This window comes from Orycteropus afer, unplaced genomic scaffold (genome assembly GCF_000298275.1).
Source record: "Orycteropus afer afer isolate SDZICR_OR568_19922 unplaced genomic scaffold, OryAfe1.0 scaffold00074, whole genome shotgun sequence".
NCBI classification, from domain to species: Eukaryota; Metazoa; Chordata; class Mammalia; order Tubulidentata; family Orycteropodidae; genus Orycteropus; species Orycteropus afer.
This window is the reverse complement of record NW_006921661.1, coordinates 3,058,042-3,075,116: the sequence shown is the minus strand read 5'-3', so window position 1 is coordinate 3,075,116 and position 17,075 is coordinate 3,058,042. Positions and strand designations below refer to the sequence as shown.

Below are 17,075 nucleotides of genomic sequence, written 5' to 3'. Positions count from 1 at the left end.
ACCACTGAGACTATGGGCCCTAGCTGCCCTTCAGGTCTGGAAGTGAACCCACATCTGTGGTTTCCAGCCAAACAAAAGACAGGCATATGAGTTGAATATTTACCTCAAGTAGATATACTCCTTGGAGAGAACGATCATGGGAGAAAGAAGGGCTGCTTATGCACAGGGAGACAGGAGTGTATGGAGGGATGGACACTGGGAAGAGGTAACTATGGGGAGGAAGTGTGAGGGGAACTGTTGGATTGTGGTAAACTGTGGTCAATGACATGAGATAAAGTATATGTGAACTGCTGTATGGAAAGTGAATTTGCTCTGTAAATTTTCACCCAGAGCAAAATAATAAATAAATAAATGGAACAACAACAAAAACGTATCGCAGCGCGTGAGAGTCCTCCCGCTTTGCGAAAGGTGAACAAGCTATCAGCTGGCGGTCCCTGGGTCCCGGGTCGCGCTACCCACCGCACGCGCATGCGCAATGGGCTCAGGCTCGGACGCTTGCTTCTGTTCCCTCCCCCTACCCAGACCCGCTTACAATCCTTGAAGGAGGTGGCGGAGGCCGTCTGCCAGTCCTTCTCTGACTGATCTTTGACCCCATTGCTAGTGCCCTAGCAGAGCTCTCCTCACCTCCCCTTGCCTCTCCTCCACCGCAACAACTTTCTGGGGAACCCAGGAACCAGGACTAGCCCTCTGGCGCGGCGCCCCCAGGGCCTCCAGTTTCCCTGAATGGGCACGCCCCGAGGGGCGTGAGGAGGAGGCGGGGCGGACTTTGGACTCCAGTCCAGAGACTGCCCCCTAGGGAGCCGGAGTCCGAGCCTGCAGCCTTGTCAGGTGGTGAGGGAGCCATGTCGGCGGGGCTGGCGCTCTGGCCTGAGGTGCAGGACATCTGCACCTCGCTGGGGCTGATGCTGTCGGTCGTGCTGTTCATGGGGCTGGCCCGCGTGATCGCTCGGCAGCAGCTGCACAGCCCCAAGGCCCATGCCTTCGCTTTGGAGTTTCTGGCCACATTCCAGCTCTGCTGCTGCACCCACGAGCTGCAGCTACTCAGCGAGCAGGACCCCGCGCACCCCACCTGGCCGCTGACGCTTATCTACTTCTTCTCTTTGGTGCATGGTCTGACTTTGATGGGCACCGCCAGCAACCCGTGCGGCGTGATGATGCAGATGATGTTGGGGGGAATGTCCTTCGAGATGGGTGCAATGAGTCTGTTGGCTCAGCTGATTAGTGCTCTATGCAGCAGGTACTGCATAGGCGCCCTGTGGAGCCTGGGTCTGACCAAGTATCACGTCAGCGAGAGGAGCTTCTCTTGCAGGAATCCCATCCACGTCGACTTGGTCAAAGCGATTATCATAGAGACCATCTGCTCCTTCATATTCCACAGCGCCTTGCTGCACTCCCAGGAGATCCGAACAAAGCTTCGTATCCACCTGCTGGCAGCACTCATCACCTTTTTGGTCTATGCAGGTTTGTTACTCCCACAAAACGCTCAGCACGTCCAAGGCCTCTAAGACTTGAGGCTTTACCAAGATACATTTGAAACCCCTCTGTAATGTAAATATTGGTATCTCTATTAGTCTAGGAGCTCTGGTAGCATAGTGCCTAAAGCACTTGACTGCTAACCAGAAGGCTGGCGGTTCAAACCCACCAGCCACTCCTTGGAAGGAAGGTTGGGCAATCCTACTTCCGTAGTGATACTGCCTTGGAAACCCAAGGAGGGGTCGCTATGAGTCGGGGCCGACTCGACGGCAAATAACAACAACAGCAACTATTAGTCTAACAATTTTTGCAGTAACTCTTAACTGACAGGGCCGACATAGATATCCCTCATTCAGTGTTTTGAACACCCAGAGGAAAGAGTCATTTTTGACTCTTGTTGAAACTGAGATCTTGTGAGATATTGCCAAGGGTTCAAATATCCTACAAAGGGATTGTCTTAATGATAGAAGCAAAAGATAACTTATCAACTCCCTCCTTCCTCATGCCAGTGTGATATGGATCCTTTCTGACACTCTTAAGAAAGATGATCCTAGGTTGTAAAAGTTCCTTCCAATTTTAAAGCACAAGACACAGGATTGGCTTAGTAGTGAGCACTGGGGGTAGACATTCTGTAGTTCCCTTTCCTATTTTTTAATACAAAAATTACTTAAAGTTGTTTATTTCCTATTTCCTTAATTTTGAATTGTAATTAAAAAAAACCCTTTTCAATGGCCTATAAAGAAACACATATATTTTAAAATTAAAACTTGCTTAAAGTTAAGACATTTTTAAAAAAACAGATAACTGAGAAACCTGTCAATTTCTTTTGAACTATGTTTACCTTGACAGATCTCAGAAGCAGTGGGTAATCTGTGTATTTTTAATGGGACAAGGAAATCCAAAAACGAATGATAAACTGTGTCATTTTAAATGATTAAAAAAAAAAAAATAAAATATCTTCACTGGGAGTATATCTGAATTATAAAATGTTCTGGAGACAGAAATCTAACAAAAGGAAATTTGTGGTAATAGTCTTACCTTCTGAGCACTGAAAGTGAAACTATGAGTAGTTGAGAGCCTTAAGGAAAGGACTCCTAATTGATATGCTTGATCCCCTAGGGTAAAAACAAAAGACCTCCCAACCCATTTCCCTTTCTACAGATCTAGTATCATTCTTTCACTAGACACAGATGGGGATAAATGGTATTGGAGAGAGGGAAGGGTATGTGTATTTTTGAGAGGTTGGTGAGTAGTTGCATATTTAATTAAAATTTTAGGTTTTGGCTAAAGCAGGAACATCTCCAGTATTTGAACAGAATCATCCCAGGCAAAAAGAGTTATGTCAATGTTCAGTTCTACATTTATACAATTAAAAGCAATAAAAAATTTTTAAAGATTTTTTAAATTAATAAAATGTTACATACATTTGGATCTCTTTATGTACCTATGTCTCTCTTCCCGCTCTTCATTATCCTGTAGTTGATTGTTTTAATACTTTCAGTACACGTTTATGATTTCATATATAATGCTATATATATAAGCCAGTCTCTTTTTTGTAAGTGACAATGATTTTGAGAGATGGGAAGCAAGATAATATTTGAAGTTATAGATAAAGTTATCACAAAAAATCCATAAAATATGAATTTAAGGCATCCAAAACCACTGCTCTTTTTCCGTACCTTCACATTATAGAAATTGAAATTCTTGATGAAGGTACTAATTGATGGGGAGGGGGAGAGAGTAAAGAGATCACTAGAGTTCTCAACATTGTCTCTGCTTTAGAATCATCTGGCGAGTTTCTAAAACATGCTCAGGCGCAGATATGAAGATTTAATTGTTCCAGAAAGGGGCTCACCAGTTACCCTTTTGTTTCCGACTCACGGCAACCCCATGTGTGTCAGAGTAGAACGGTGCTCCAGGTCAGAAGTAGATCACTAGGCCCTTCTGAGGTGCCTCTCGGTGGACCTGAACTACCAATTTTTCAGTTAGTAGCTGAGCCTGTTTGTACCACCAGGGACTCTGGAAGGAGTTTAGGGGATGATATATTTTAAAGTTCCCAGGGGATCCCAATGTGGAATCAAGGTTAAGAACTACCGCTATAGGAATCAAGGACTCCACTGACCAGTTTGGTAGCCAATGTCCATATATGGCTATTTAAAATTTAAATAAAATTAAATATCAGTTCCTCAATTGTAGTAGCCACATGTCAAGTGCTCATGGGCCACATGTGGCTAGTGGCTACAGTAGTGGACAGCACTGGAGACTGTTTGCAGGGGTAAAACCAGATGACAACTCTACATTACTAGTTACAGAAATTCATAATTTACTATGATTTTCCTTTTCTGCCAATATAAGGGAGATAAACCAAAAAAGTAAAACCAAACCTACTACCACCAAGTCAATTCTGACTAATAGCAATGCCGATAGGGTTCCCAAGGCTGTAAATCTTTACAGAAGCAGACCGTCTCGTCTTTCTTTCACAGAGTGGCTGGTGGGTTCTAACCACCAACCTTTTGGTTAGCAGCCCAATGCCTTAACCACAGCACCACCAGAGTTCCTTGAAGGAGATGTTGTTGTTGTTGTTATGTGCCGTCGAGTCGACCCCGACTCATAGCGACCCCTCCTTGGGTTTCCGAGGCAGTATCACTACGGAAGTAGGATTGCCCAACCTTCCTTCCGAGGAGTGGCTGGTGGGTTTGAACTGCCAGCCTTCTGGTTAGCAGTCAAGTGCTTTAGCCACTATGCTACCAGAGCTCAGGAGATAAGGAATTAGTATTTATTGGGCACCTGGTAGATGATGAATTTTTGCTAGGAAATTTATATGAGTTATTTTAGTTAATTATTACAACAATTCACATTATTCCCATTTTAAGTGAGGCTCAGAAAAGTGAAATGACTTGTCCAAGATCACATAGCTAGAATATGGTGGAACCATAGTTCAAACTGACAATGAAGCCCATAATTATTTCATTATCAACATTTCTACTGTGTGTTTCTCACAAATTACAAAATTATTCTTTTACAAATAAGTTTGGCAAATGTTGGATTAAGCAGAGTTTCTCATTTTAAGACTTCACCGAGCCTTTACTATGCTACTGTATATTGTGAAACTCCAGCAGGATGAGGCACACAGTTTTTCAAATGTATGGAATCCTTTTGTGTAGAAGTGTATAGAAGAGAAATACTTTGGGAAATGCAACAGTAAATCATATCATATCATTCTGCATTATTTTCTATGGATATAAGTCACAGCTTTGGAACAGAGGTGTCCCAAATAGCTGTGTCTTGGGACTAGCTGAGTGTCTGTCCTATGAGGCAGAGGTGAGGGTTTTGTAGGACAGATTTAAGAATGGTGTTCTGGTTACCTAGTGCCGCTCTGACAAGAATATACCACAAATGGGATGGCTTGAACAAACAGGAATTTATTCTCTCACAGTCTGGAGGCTTTAAGTCCAAGTTCAAAGTGCCAGGCTCTAGGGGATAGGGGGAAAGCCCCTCGACCTTGGGCTTCAGCTTTGCCTCTTGTTCCCGGCCCACTGAAGCTAGAGGCATCTCTTCACTCAGGCAGCTACTGGCTGCTGAAGCTAACAAGCCCAAGGTTGACAAATAAAATGGCACAGTCCTGATGTTACCAAACTACATGGGAGGCCATTATTTCAAGTCCATTGAAAGTCCCAAAGTCGGCAGAGCATGGCAGGTTGTTCAACAAAGGCACGGCTACATGTAAGGTCCAAGCGTGCCATAAGTTAGAGACCATGCTCAAGGCTTCTCCTTATATACAGGAAGCAGACCACATCCCAAAGGCAGCTACTCAGGTGCTTGTGGTAGATCTCACCATGGAGCTGATTGCCAGTCTCATCATAGGGAATAACTACCACCAGCTGCCCAGTCACTCAACCAGGCCCAGCCAAGTTGACACACAAACATAACTACCACAAATGGATAGGAAGGGAAAAACAGGGAAGAGTTGGCTAAGTCAGACATCATTACAAGTTCTTTTGAGCTGTCTTTATTAAACTTCTAATGGCTAACAAGCTTGGCTGCTGACAGGTTGGAGTCCATCCAGAGGTGCCTAGGAAGTAAGGCCTGAAAAGCTACTTCCGTAAAACCAGCCATTGAAATCTAATGTGGCACAGTTCTGCTCTGACTCACAGGGAGACTCCAGAGTAGGAACAGACTCAACAGTAACTGGTGGTGGTGGTGGTGGTGGTAGTTGTTTAAAATTGTATCATTAGTACAGGTTTGACAAAGGTTGCATGCTGGGAGATTTCTTTAATCACTTGGGCCTTCAGGGCACTCAGAAATCACTAACATGGTCACATCAAAATAACTGAGTATGTATTTTAAGATTATAGAACGTTATTGTCCTACAACATAGTCACAGGCTCCTAGGATAGCTATTGACCTATCAGATCGGTCACTGATCAGACAGATAGTAACTGTGTGGCCATGTGTTCATTGATTTAGCATCCCTTACCCTGATGTGCTGATGGAGGCCACTGAGGTCATTACCACTTACGGTTCCTTCCTGATCCACTAGCTGGGGTTTATTGGATTTCCTAATAAAATTTTTAAAAAAATAATAAAGGAAAGGAAAAGCTGTGTAGTTTGTTAACACATTACAGCCATAAAACTATTTATTAATGCAGATTTCAAACAAATCTTCTTTGGGAAAGTTTAGTTCAATGAACAGGGTAAGAATTACATTCATTTTTTTCATGCATAATTAGTTATTTCACACATCCAGATCATCCTGTTATTCTTGAGAACTGCACCCTGTTTATTTATTTCATAAAAAACTCCAAAAATCCCAAACTCACTGCCATCGAGTTTACAAGGCTGACTTACAAAGCTGTAAATCTTCACAAAGCAGTCTGCCATCTCTTTCTCACATAGTGGCTGGGGGTTTCCACCCATCAACCTCTCGGTTAGTGGCTGAGTCCTTTAACCATTGTGCCACCATGTTGTTGTTTTTGTTGTTAGGTGCCGTTGAGTCGGCCCCTGACTCATAGTGACCCCTCCTTGAGTTTCCGAGGCAGTATCACTACGGAAGTAGATTGCCCAACCTTCCTTCCGAGGAGTGGCTGATGGGTTTGAACCGCCAGCCTTCTGGTTAGCAGTCAAGTGCCTTAGGCACTACGCTACCAGAGCTCCTTGGGCCACCATAGGATCTTAAATTATACATTTGTTTTCTGTATAATTTAACATATGTTAATTTATAATTTAGGTCATATTAAATTATAATTAAATTTAAATTATACATTTGTCTCCCTCCACTAGATGGTAAGCTTTATGAGTACAAAGACCAAAACTGTTTTATTCATTATAATGTATAACCAGGACTTAGCATGTTGTCATCTGGTACAAAGTAAACAAAAGTAAATTAAATAAAATATTTATAGGATGAGTGGATGAATGAATTAGCAAATATTCTATTCACTTAAAAAATCACACAGAAAGAAATACTATATATCTGAGTATACCATATTTTATGTCTAAGGGCTTCCAAAATAAGTCCAATAAATTGTCTGAAGAAACTGTAGTATTTTAGTTCATTACTCCAGTAGTTTTTGTATCTGTTTAAATCATGGAAAATACAAGATTTTAGCTAAGATTATCTGTTGAAGGAAATGGGAAATAAGTCCATCATGTATGTTCTCCTTTAATAAAATAACCATATAAAATAAGTAGTTATTATCAATTTACAAATGAAAAACAGCTTCAAACAAGTCTGATTAACTGAAAACTTTTTTACTATGCCAGTACGGTATATGGTTAAGAGCACAAGCCTGGAGCTGGACTGTGCCTTAGGTTAGATGCTTACTGTGGGTCTCTGTTTCCTCATCTAAGAAATGGAGACTACTACTTTGTACCTCATAATACTATTAGGAATAAAGTAATATATTTCAAGTTATTAGCATAGTACCTGGCACATAGTAAGTACTTGGAAAATATTGTTACTTTATCCTAATAATTTCCCACAGGCTTCCAGAATAACTGGATCACTTTTGCCTAATTGATTTTATGGTTGTTCACAACTCTTTTTGAGATAAGTTCACGAAAATATAAGGTGTAACCATTATACAGAAATTTGTCTATTTGTAAATAAGCCAAAATGAGTTGCTTTTGTACAGAATCTGAGAGCAGAATTCTTCCAGGTCCACAAGAACTAGTCTGGAAACGGCTAGCTAGTTTAGGTGGTTACAACAGCATATCAACAGAATATAAACCAGCATAGAAAAGCAGAGCGTTTGGAGATAAAAACTTTGAAGGTGTCTGCCCAACACTGTCCATGGGGGAGAGCCTGAATCTGTGGAAGACAGGTAGTCTTGTCATTAGAGGTTATTTTCAGCTGTGGAAAATGTTTTATCTGCCCTCATCATGCTCTGAGTGACTCCTGCTTTTGCTGTGATTACATGTAACTTTCTGATGATGGATTGGGCTTCCCAGGGTACACTTACCAGGAAGAGAGTAGAATAGGATGGCAAATATTCTGGTCACTGGAAAGGGCCAGCTTCCACTGTAAATCAGTAAAATCGACATTCTGCCTTATACCCGAGTCTTGTGTGACTTTAATTTGTGTCATTTTATCACAGAGAATGTGATTGCCTTTAGGAATACTGAGAACCATTAGTACCCAAAATTGCCAGGTTTGGGACTAAGCCTTTGACCAAGTGCATGCTGATCTCTAAGGCTCTTGGCCATCAGCTGGCTGGATGGACCTCCCAGGTGATACGGCTTCTTCAACATGCACTTTTGTGTCTTCCCCCTTCAAGTGTCGATAAATACTATAGTAACTTGTTTTTCAAAGCCATTTTCTGATAGTTTTGTGCTTAATGAGTCTCTTTAAATAATTCATGTTTAATTACACAATACATGAGTATGTCCTTGTAAAAAATTGAAACACTGCCAGTACAACTAAAGTGCATTTTGACTGCCACCCTCCACTCCTGTCCTCTTGTTCCCTGCCTACTCTCCCCACCATGGTGATTCTTACTGCATGTATGTGTATCTTTCCAAACTCTTCTTGGTGCATTTATAACCCTATAGAAACTATATATATTATATATATTCATGTGAACATAAAAGATACCATATCTTACTTATCTGCAGTTTGCTTTTGTGGCGGATGGTGGCTGACCAGTGATCTATTCTGGAGATCTATCCATGCTAGTGTAAAGAGATTTTTCTCATTATTTCAAAATGCAGCACAGTACTCCAAAGTAATAATAAGCTTGTTTATTTAGCTATTATCTTGTGGGTGGACATTTAGGTTTTTCCCAGTTCTTTACTACTATAAATAAACACCCTTGTTGTGTTTCCTTGTATGTCAGTACCAGTTCCCTTAGATCGGTGGTTCTAAACTAAAGATGGCTTTGCCCCCCAGGGAACACATGGCAACGTCTGGATACACTTTTGGATGTTACGGTAGTTTTATCTGCAAGGAGTGTAACTACCTCAGGAAAATGTTCAACTCATATACCTGTCTATTGTTGGCTGGAAGCCACAGGCATGGTTTCAATTCCAGACCTGAAGGGCAGCTAAGGGCCATAGTCTCAGTGGTTCCACCAGGCTCTATCGGATCTGGGATCACTTATGTGGCTACATTCAGCTGGGCAGTTGCCTCACTCATGTGGCAGCTGGTGCTAGTTGTCAGCTGGGGTGCCTCATGTTTGTCCATCAGCTTAGACCATCTTACTTATACAGTCTTAGAGCATTTTTCCAAGACAGAAAAAAGTGGAAGCTCATAGGCTTATTGAGGACTGGAGCTGGAATTCAGTGTCAGCCTGCCACATTCAGAATATGCAAAGTGTCACTTCTGCCACATTCTATGGGTCAAAGCAAGTCACAAAGCCAGCTCAAGTTTAAGAGAGGGGAAATAGACTCCACCTCCAGGTGGGAAAAGCAGCAAAGTCAAATTGAGCAGAATGGGTGATGTGAAGATTAGAAGATAAGGGAAGTGTTAAGTGGGCGGTATAATACTGTGTTTTGGACATAATGGAAAGTCTTCAGTATACCATGGCCTGGAATAGCGAAGTAAACTAATTGAGGACACAGTTCATTCAATGTTTATTGATAAATGCCTAAAGAAGTCATAGATCATTTAGTATCATTACTGGTATTACATTATAGGGTAAAGATCTACCTGAATGAGTCCTTATCTTTCTGTCATGCTGTCTAGTACACAGAAACTCAGTAATTTTCTGTGAAATCAAAGTGAAATGACATTTGCCCTCCAAATTCTGTTGACCCTTGGCAGTTGCAGGCTTAACATTCCAGGCTTTAATGTTCAAGAATGATTCTGAAAGTCCATGATAAGATGTCATTGATAACTGTTGAAAAATGAGTATGAATCATGCTGTAAGGCTTGGTGTGCTAGAAAAAAATCCTCAGCCACTACTAAGTGAGCTTAGGTCACTTAGTTATTGCTTAACATCTTCATCTCAACACAGCTTCACTATTCTCAGCCTTAGAGTATAAAATCTCATTAGAGTCACTTAATTTCCAATTCTGTATTTTATGAAGACAATATGCTACAGTAGCATGTCAATGTAAAATTTGTGAAGATCTTGAGATCTTTTTCTCTCTGGCTAAGAGGCAGATTTATGTGTTCAAGTTTCCACTTTCTAAGAACTGACAGAAATGCCAGTCTTAAGGATGCTCTTAGAGTGTACTGAAAGGCTGTCACAGCTCTGAGGTACCACTGGACAGGTAATCCAGTTCCTTTGTTGGGAGATCTACCTTTCTTACTATTCCTTGGCCAGAAATGTAAACTCCTAGGCCCCATGCCTAGGAGCTCTGATGACGCAGTGCCTATTTGACTGCTAACCAGAAGACTGGTGGTTCAAACCCACCAGCTGGTCCCTAGAAGGACGATGTGGTAAAGATGAAGTAAAGAAGAACCTTTACTTCCATAAAAGTCTAACTGCCTTGGAAACCCAGGTGGGGTCATGAGTTGGAACTAACTCGATGGCAGTGGGTTTGGTTTTTGAGGCCCTATACCAGAGAGATACCCTGGGGGTAGAGAATTAATCCTGAAAAGTGACCAGTTAAAATTTATGTTTCTTTCATGACTACTTATAGTTACTTCTTAAGGTCTCTGCTGACAAGTAAAAAAAGAGCCAATGATGTTTTGGTTCATTTTACTTTTTGTTTTTAACACAAAGTTATGCTTTCGTCCAAGAGGATCTAGGGTACTGTATCCATTTTAAATGTATTCTCATTTTTATTAATTTAAATTGATAAATGTTAAGAAGGGCAACCAAATTTCCTGTTTTATATAATGTAGAAAACAGTAATAGAACACATTCACTTTCAATGTGCTTTTTATATGGGAAAAGCACTGGGTTTTAAACTCTTAATGTTTTATGTCCTTTTCTTGCACCTGGCATATTATAATTACACCTTATGATATGCCAGATGATTCTATACAAAGGAAGATTGTACAATAAGAACTTGTTAATATGTAAAATGAAATACTCACACACTGCCCAGTTATTTCCAATTACAAGAAAATATAAGATACATGATTTGGTTATTACTCTGCTTTACATGTATTACAGGAGGAAGTCTAACAGGAGCTGTATTTAATCCCGCTTTGGCACTTTCACTACATTTCAAGTGTTTTGATGAAGCATTCTCTCAATTTTTTATAGTATACTGTCTGGCTCCTACTTTAGGTAAGTGTATTTTTATTTAGTATGTTTGAAAGATTAGGATCTTAAAATATGATACAGATTATCACTGTAACATGTCACTTTCCAAAGCCAGAGTAGGCACAAAAAAGAAAATGGTAGCTAACATGTTGGAAATAATTTTATTTTGTATAGTATCCTATAAAATGGTTTGTATTTTAAAAGAAACAAAATTATCTAGTTAAAGCTGGATAGATTCAGGTATGATACCACTTTAAGGAACCCTGAGACATAAGGACAAAAAAAAAGGAAGAATGATTACTTCCATTCAAAAATAATTTCTTTTTTTACAAAAAGAATTTGTTTCATCGAATTTGTGAGCAACAGTTAAAATATAATTTGGTTTATTTGACTCATTTTGCAGAAAAGCATCTCATGAAACAACATACACTTTTAATAAGTGTAGTTTTCAAATTATCCAGAAGTTCCATTCCTGCTATTTTCTATCTGGATCAAATATATAAAACTTTACTATAAAGATGGGTCAGATAACACACACACACAAAATTCGTATCTTTAGCCATAATATGCATTTTAGCTATATAAATTATTGGCATTTCTTCATTTTGTTTACTAATCTGTGTTTCAAGCCTGTGATTATAATTCTTAACTATAAATTAATATGAGGATTCTGGCCTCACTTTTGGTCCACAGTTAACATTTTCTTGTTTGTTGTTTGTTTTCTAACATTTTTCTTATTGGAAAAAAGAAAGGGATACACCCAAGGGAACACTGGCATAAGTTTAAACAGCCATCACACTCTGCTTCTTCTATTCAACTTCTATTCCTTTATCACCCATTATTATGTTCAACAATACTATGTACAGGTCTCATCACAAAAAATGTCAGAGAAAACCTGCATTTTGAAGCTCCCTGAAAAGCTACTAGTGGCAGCTTTTTCAGTTCTACAGATTGCTAATATTTCCCAATAATAACGTCTTTAAAGAAAAAAATTGCATTATTTTTTATTTTTTAGTAAGTTAAAAGGGTGATTGTAAACTAATTAGGCAGGTGTACTGGTAGTACATTTCATCTACTACTACAAAGAACATTAAAAAGTACGCCTTCCAGGAAGAATCTTAAGAAATATCAGAAATAATGACCATCTCTGTAAAAGAACCATGAATTTTTTTCTTAAAAGAGGTTTTCCAAGCCAAATCACTTAAAAACTTCTTCCTGGAAGGATACACTGAAAAAGTCTCATGATAGGCAAAAAAGGAATAACTCCTCCCCCACAAGAAAATGACTAGACAGTGGTAGGGTGGGCAGAGCAGCTTTATTATATTCCCTTTGTATTAGTGTACACCAAACAGGAAGCTCACATACTACTTGTGCCCATTACCAAAAGATTTTAAAGAACCATGTATCCAAAAATAATCCAAACATTCAAACAAAAAACGAGTGTACTTTACTTCTTTGCTTCCTATGCAATCTTTGACAAGTGGAATTGGGATCAATTCTCTTTTGTAACTACATATTGCCTTGTTTAGCTTGTCAAAAATATACATGCAGAAATTTTTTCCTAGTTGGCCTAAGGATCCATAGCCTTTTTCTAAATAGACCCAACATAAAATTTCTGTTGTAGTTTTTGGTTTAAAGAGTCATGTTCCTACATTTCTTTAAGTGCTTTATGAATGAGAAATAATAAAAGTATCTTTTAATATACATGGTTAAAAGACATACTAGTGAGTAACTGGCAGTGTTTAGAATAGCTTGCCATTCAATTTTGTAATAAATTGAAGTTACGTTCCCACTGGGGGGAAAAACGGGGGCCTGAAATGAAATAAAGTCACAAACTCAAAGAAAAATAAGGAATTCTAATTTTACAAGGGTCATTCAAAGAGCTAGGTGAGTCATTAAAAAAAAAAAAAAAAAAAGCCAAAATCAAATTAGGCAATGTGATGAAGTGAGAAAGATGAATCATCCCAAGATAGACTCTTCTTTCCCTTCCGGAGCAAGCAGAAAGCAAACTATTCTTGGGGTCACAGTCCTTACTCTCTCCTGTTCCTTTTCATAACAGAGAAAATTATAATTCCTCAACTGGCCTCTGCAGTCTACCTAAATTAACTTAAAATGTTAGAAATTTGACAACAAGAATGTTTACAGAATTAATTCTCCATTAAAGCATTTCATACCATGAAAATTGGCATATTCTGTTTGCATCTATGAAATAGTGATTTGTTTTAGAAAAAAGTTTTAAATGTATTGTCTTATTTTCTAGCTTTGACTTTATAAAGAAAATGACAAAATTAATGGGTCAGTTAACTTAGAGATAGTCTTAATTCTCTAGTGCTGCTATAATAGAAATACCGCAAGTGGATAGATTTAACAGACAAGAAATGTATTCTTTCACAATATAGGAAGCTACAAGTCTGAATTCAGGGTACCAGCTCTAGGGAAAGGTTCTCTCTCTGTTTAAGGTCCTTGCCTCCTTTCATCATCTGTGGGACTGACTCCCCTTAGAGATCTCTATCTGTCTTGGCACCTATTAGCCCCTGGGTCTAGGAGATTCTCAGCACAGGAACCCTGGGTCCAAAGGATACACTCCACTCTCAGCTCTTCTTTCTTGGTGGTACTGAGGTCATCCTTCTCTCTCTGCTTCTGTCTTTCTCCTTTTATCTTTTTAAGATAAAAGGCAATGCAGGCCATACCCCAGGAAAACTCTCCTTACACTGGATCAGGGCTGTGACTGGAGTAAGGATGTTGGATTCCACACTAAATCTGCCTCATAACTCATAATATAACTTAATCCTGTCTCATTAACACAGAGATCAGGATCTATAACACATCACAAATAGAGGATAATTTTATCAGATCACATCATGGGGGACGATTACATCATTACATAACTGCAAAACCACTAAGAGGCATGGCCAAGTTAACATATATTTTTTGGGGGCATAATCCATGACAGGGGATTCCCCACCTCACCCCACCCCCATTTAAAGCCTCTGGTTGCAAAACAGACTCATCTTTTTAAAATATGTTGTGGTATCAAAGTACTGCCAAACCTTGAGGTTTTCTGTTGTTGCCAAAAACAAGTAAAATAAATTCCTATCTGTATATGACAAAAACTTTCTTAATTTGATCTTAAACTGACCTACAACTTTAAATGTAAACACACTAAGATTAAAAATGAAAAAAAAAATTAACCATTGCAGGCTTCCCCTTTTAGATAGTGATTGATCTCACTCCTCTCTGTCCCTATTTGCCACTGAAAAATTAACCAACCACTACATGCTAGATTTGTCTGATGTAACCTCAAAAACGAAGATTTAGTAATATGTGAGTTTTTCACATTTTTATACTGAAGACTTAAAATTTCAGTATCGGCTGAAATTAAACATTATACGTCATGCATCTCTAAAAGCTATTAATGGTTGAGATTAATGGAAAAAATGCAAGAAGGGATAAAGTAACCCAACATATTAACCATGCCAAGTAAAAACTCTAGAGTGCTCAATTGCTTTATTCTTTGAATTTCTCCCTGGGGCATGGAGGGATAGTGTGTGTTTGTCATTTTAAAGAGGAACAAATAGAGACTCAAGTCCAGAGTCCAGAGTTTCTCACTTAGCAAGTCAGCAAGGAGCCAGAACTAAAACTACCAATGTTTGGAATTTATCCTTTGAATTCATTGTTTAGGTCCCAGTAGTTTTACCAAGAATATAGTGGTTCTAAGTATTCAGAGTTGAAGAAAAATAATGTAAGAATGTTAGATTTAAAAATCAATGTTTTGTGTAGTCTCAGACAATTCTTTTAAACATAGCTTTCAAAATTTCTAGGTGTATAATTGTATATCATTTTAAATTATGTTCACTGAGTGATTATGTTTTTCCTTGAAACCTATTTTATTTTACTGTATTTTGTCTTTCAGGTATATTGTTGATGGTTTTGATGTTCAGCCTTTTCCTTCCCTGGCTGAATAACAACCATATAATTAATAAAAAGGAATGACTATTTCAAAAAACTCAGACTAAGTTACATGACAATCAAGCTGGATGTGATAAAGGTTTTATCACCTCATATTCAACACACTGGCTGCACTGGATCCTTCGATGTTAAGCTTCCTTTGAGGCAGCTACCTTATAGGTTTCACCACTGGGACTTAAAAAAATAGTAATAATAATGTGAAATTCGAGGTATTCTGTGTTTCTCAGTTAAGACTTGTTCTTTTGAATGATGCTGCTAGAAAAGACTCATTACATTAAATATAAACCTCAAGTGACAGCTGTTAACCTTGATGAAAAAAACAGTACAGAGTGAGAAGGGAAAGTGATGGTGGAGCGAAGAAAGAGTGTGTGTATATCAAATTTACCTGAATGAACAGGAGTTTTAACCAACATACAACCAGTCATCCTGACATAACTAGAGGGAAGCTACTTTTCAGCCCCCACCTCACACAATGATACCATCAGCAGTATCATCTTTCAGTAGGAGAGTTGCTTTTGGAAGCAGATTATATGTCTACTTATACTCAAGGGCCTTCCTAAATTTAAAACATTTTCTAATATCTAAAATGCTTTCAAGTAGACAGTCTCACTAGCTTCAAGAAAGTCATTACTCTTCAAAGAATAAAATAAAGCACCCATACCAAGTCAAGATATAAACTTTCACATTCTCATTTGATCCTTTAACAACTACCTTATGAAGTAGGTAGGACATGTATTTTTAATCTGTTTTACAGATAAGGAAACTAAGTCTAGAGGGGTTCTCTGCCCTGCCCAAGGTCACATATAGCCAAATAGCACCTTTAGACTTTTACTTCAATTCAAAAATCTCATTTGATCATCACTATGACTAGTAGAAAATCTGAAGGTTTTGAAGAAACATTATATACTTTATAAATACTGAAATTTTTTAGGAATTACCTAGTTTTGTTTTGTCTTGAAGTCTGCAGAATCCTCAAGTTTTCCTATAATAGAAGCTTTCTATTATTATATGAGGTCAAGGTTAAATGTTTCTCTTCAAAAGAAATTCCATTATCAGGGACAGAACTGAAAGTAAAAAAATAGGGAGGGAAATATGGTCTGAGTAATAATAAATTAAAAGGCAACTGATAAGCTGCCAAGTAATTTAAGTGCTGCTTGATAATCAGCTTGTAGATAGTCACTGTACTTAGACTTGCAGACTGAGGTGTTACTAACCCTACCCAGCGAGGTCAAGATAGCCGGTTTGACAATTACAGACTTTTACTCTTGAACTTACAAAGATATGTATCATAGTTGTTTTATTTTTAAAAAGAGTTCAAAAAATTGTGACTGAATGGCTAAATGCCATTTCTGACATGGTTTAATTGGCCTACACAGTATTTTACAAACAACTGGAGCTAAAATTTTGTCTTTTTCACACAAAAATCCTTAATTCTACCTTCTTTTGAAAAATCAAAAGATCTAGCAAAAGTAGTCCTGAATTCTGACATGGCATCACGACAAAGTAATGGTTATTCTCTTTAAAATGGTCCCTTGCCACTCCCTGTATCTTCTAAACATGAAGCTGTGTTTCACAGCTTTTCCCCATAATACAGAAATACTTTTCACTCATGGTCTTTTTTTTTTTTTTTTAACTTTTTATTGAGAGTTGGTTGAAATTTTACAAAGTGGATTTGTTTTACATTCAACAGTTAACACACATTTTGTTTTGTGACACTGGTTACATTCCCCAGCCTTAACATCTCACCTCCCACTTCCTCCTTGTGGCTGGTTACTTTCTCTGTGTCCTTCCTGCCTATGCATTCCTGCCTCCCCACTATTCTCCCTATGCAAATGCTGCCTTTCTGATTTCCTATGGTGGACTGTTCTGGTGCAGGTGTTCAGCTCAGGCCTGTTATTTGGCTGAGAGTTAAGCCACCGGAGTGAGTTCAATTCCAGGCCCAAAGGGTGACATGGGCCATAGTCTCAGAGGTTCCGC

The 17,075-nt window shown here is 38.8% G+C and overlaps 1 protein-coding gene across 1 annotated transcript; it reads left to right on the top strand.

Annotated features, from left to right (window-relative positions):
- Window positions 1–821: 821 nt before the first annotated feature.
- On the top strand, window positions 822–15,122 carry AQP11 (aquaporin 11). Its single transcript, XM_007940902.2, has 3 exons — window positions 822–1,461; window positions 11,037–11,153; window positions 15,043–15,122. Exons 1-3 carry the CDS (start codon window positions 843–845, stop codon window positions 15,120–15,122), a joined length of 816 nt encoding a protein of 271 aa, XP_007939093.1. The 5' UTR covers window positions 822–842.
- Window positions 15,123–17,075: the final 1,953 nt, after the last annotated feature.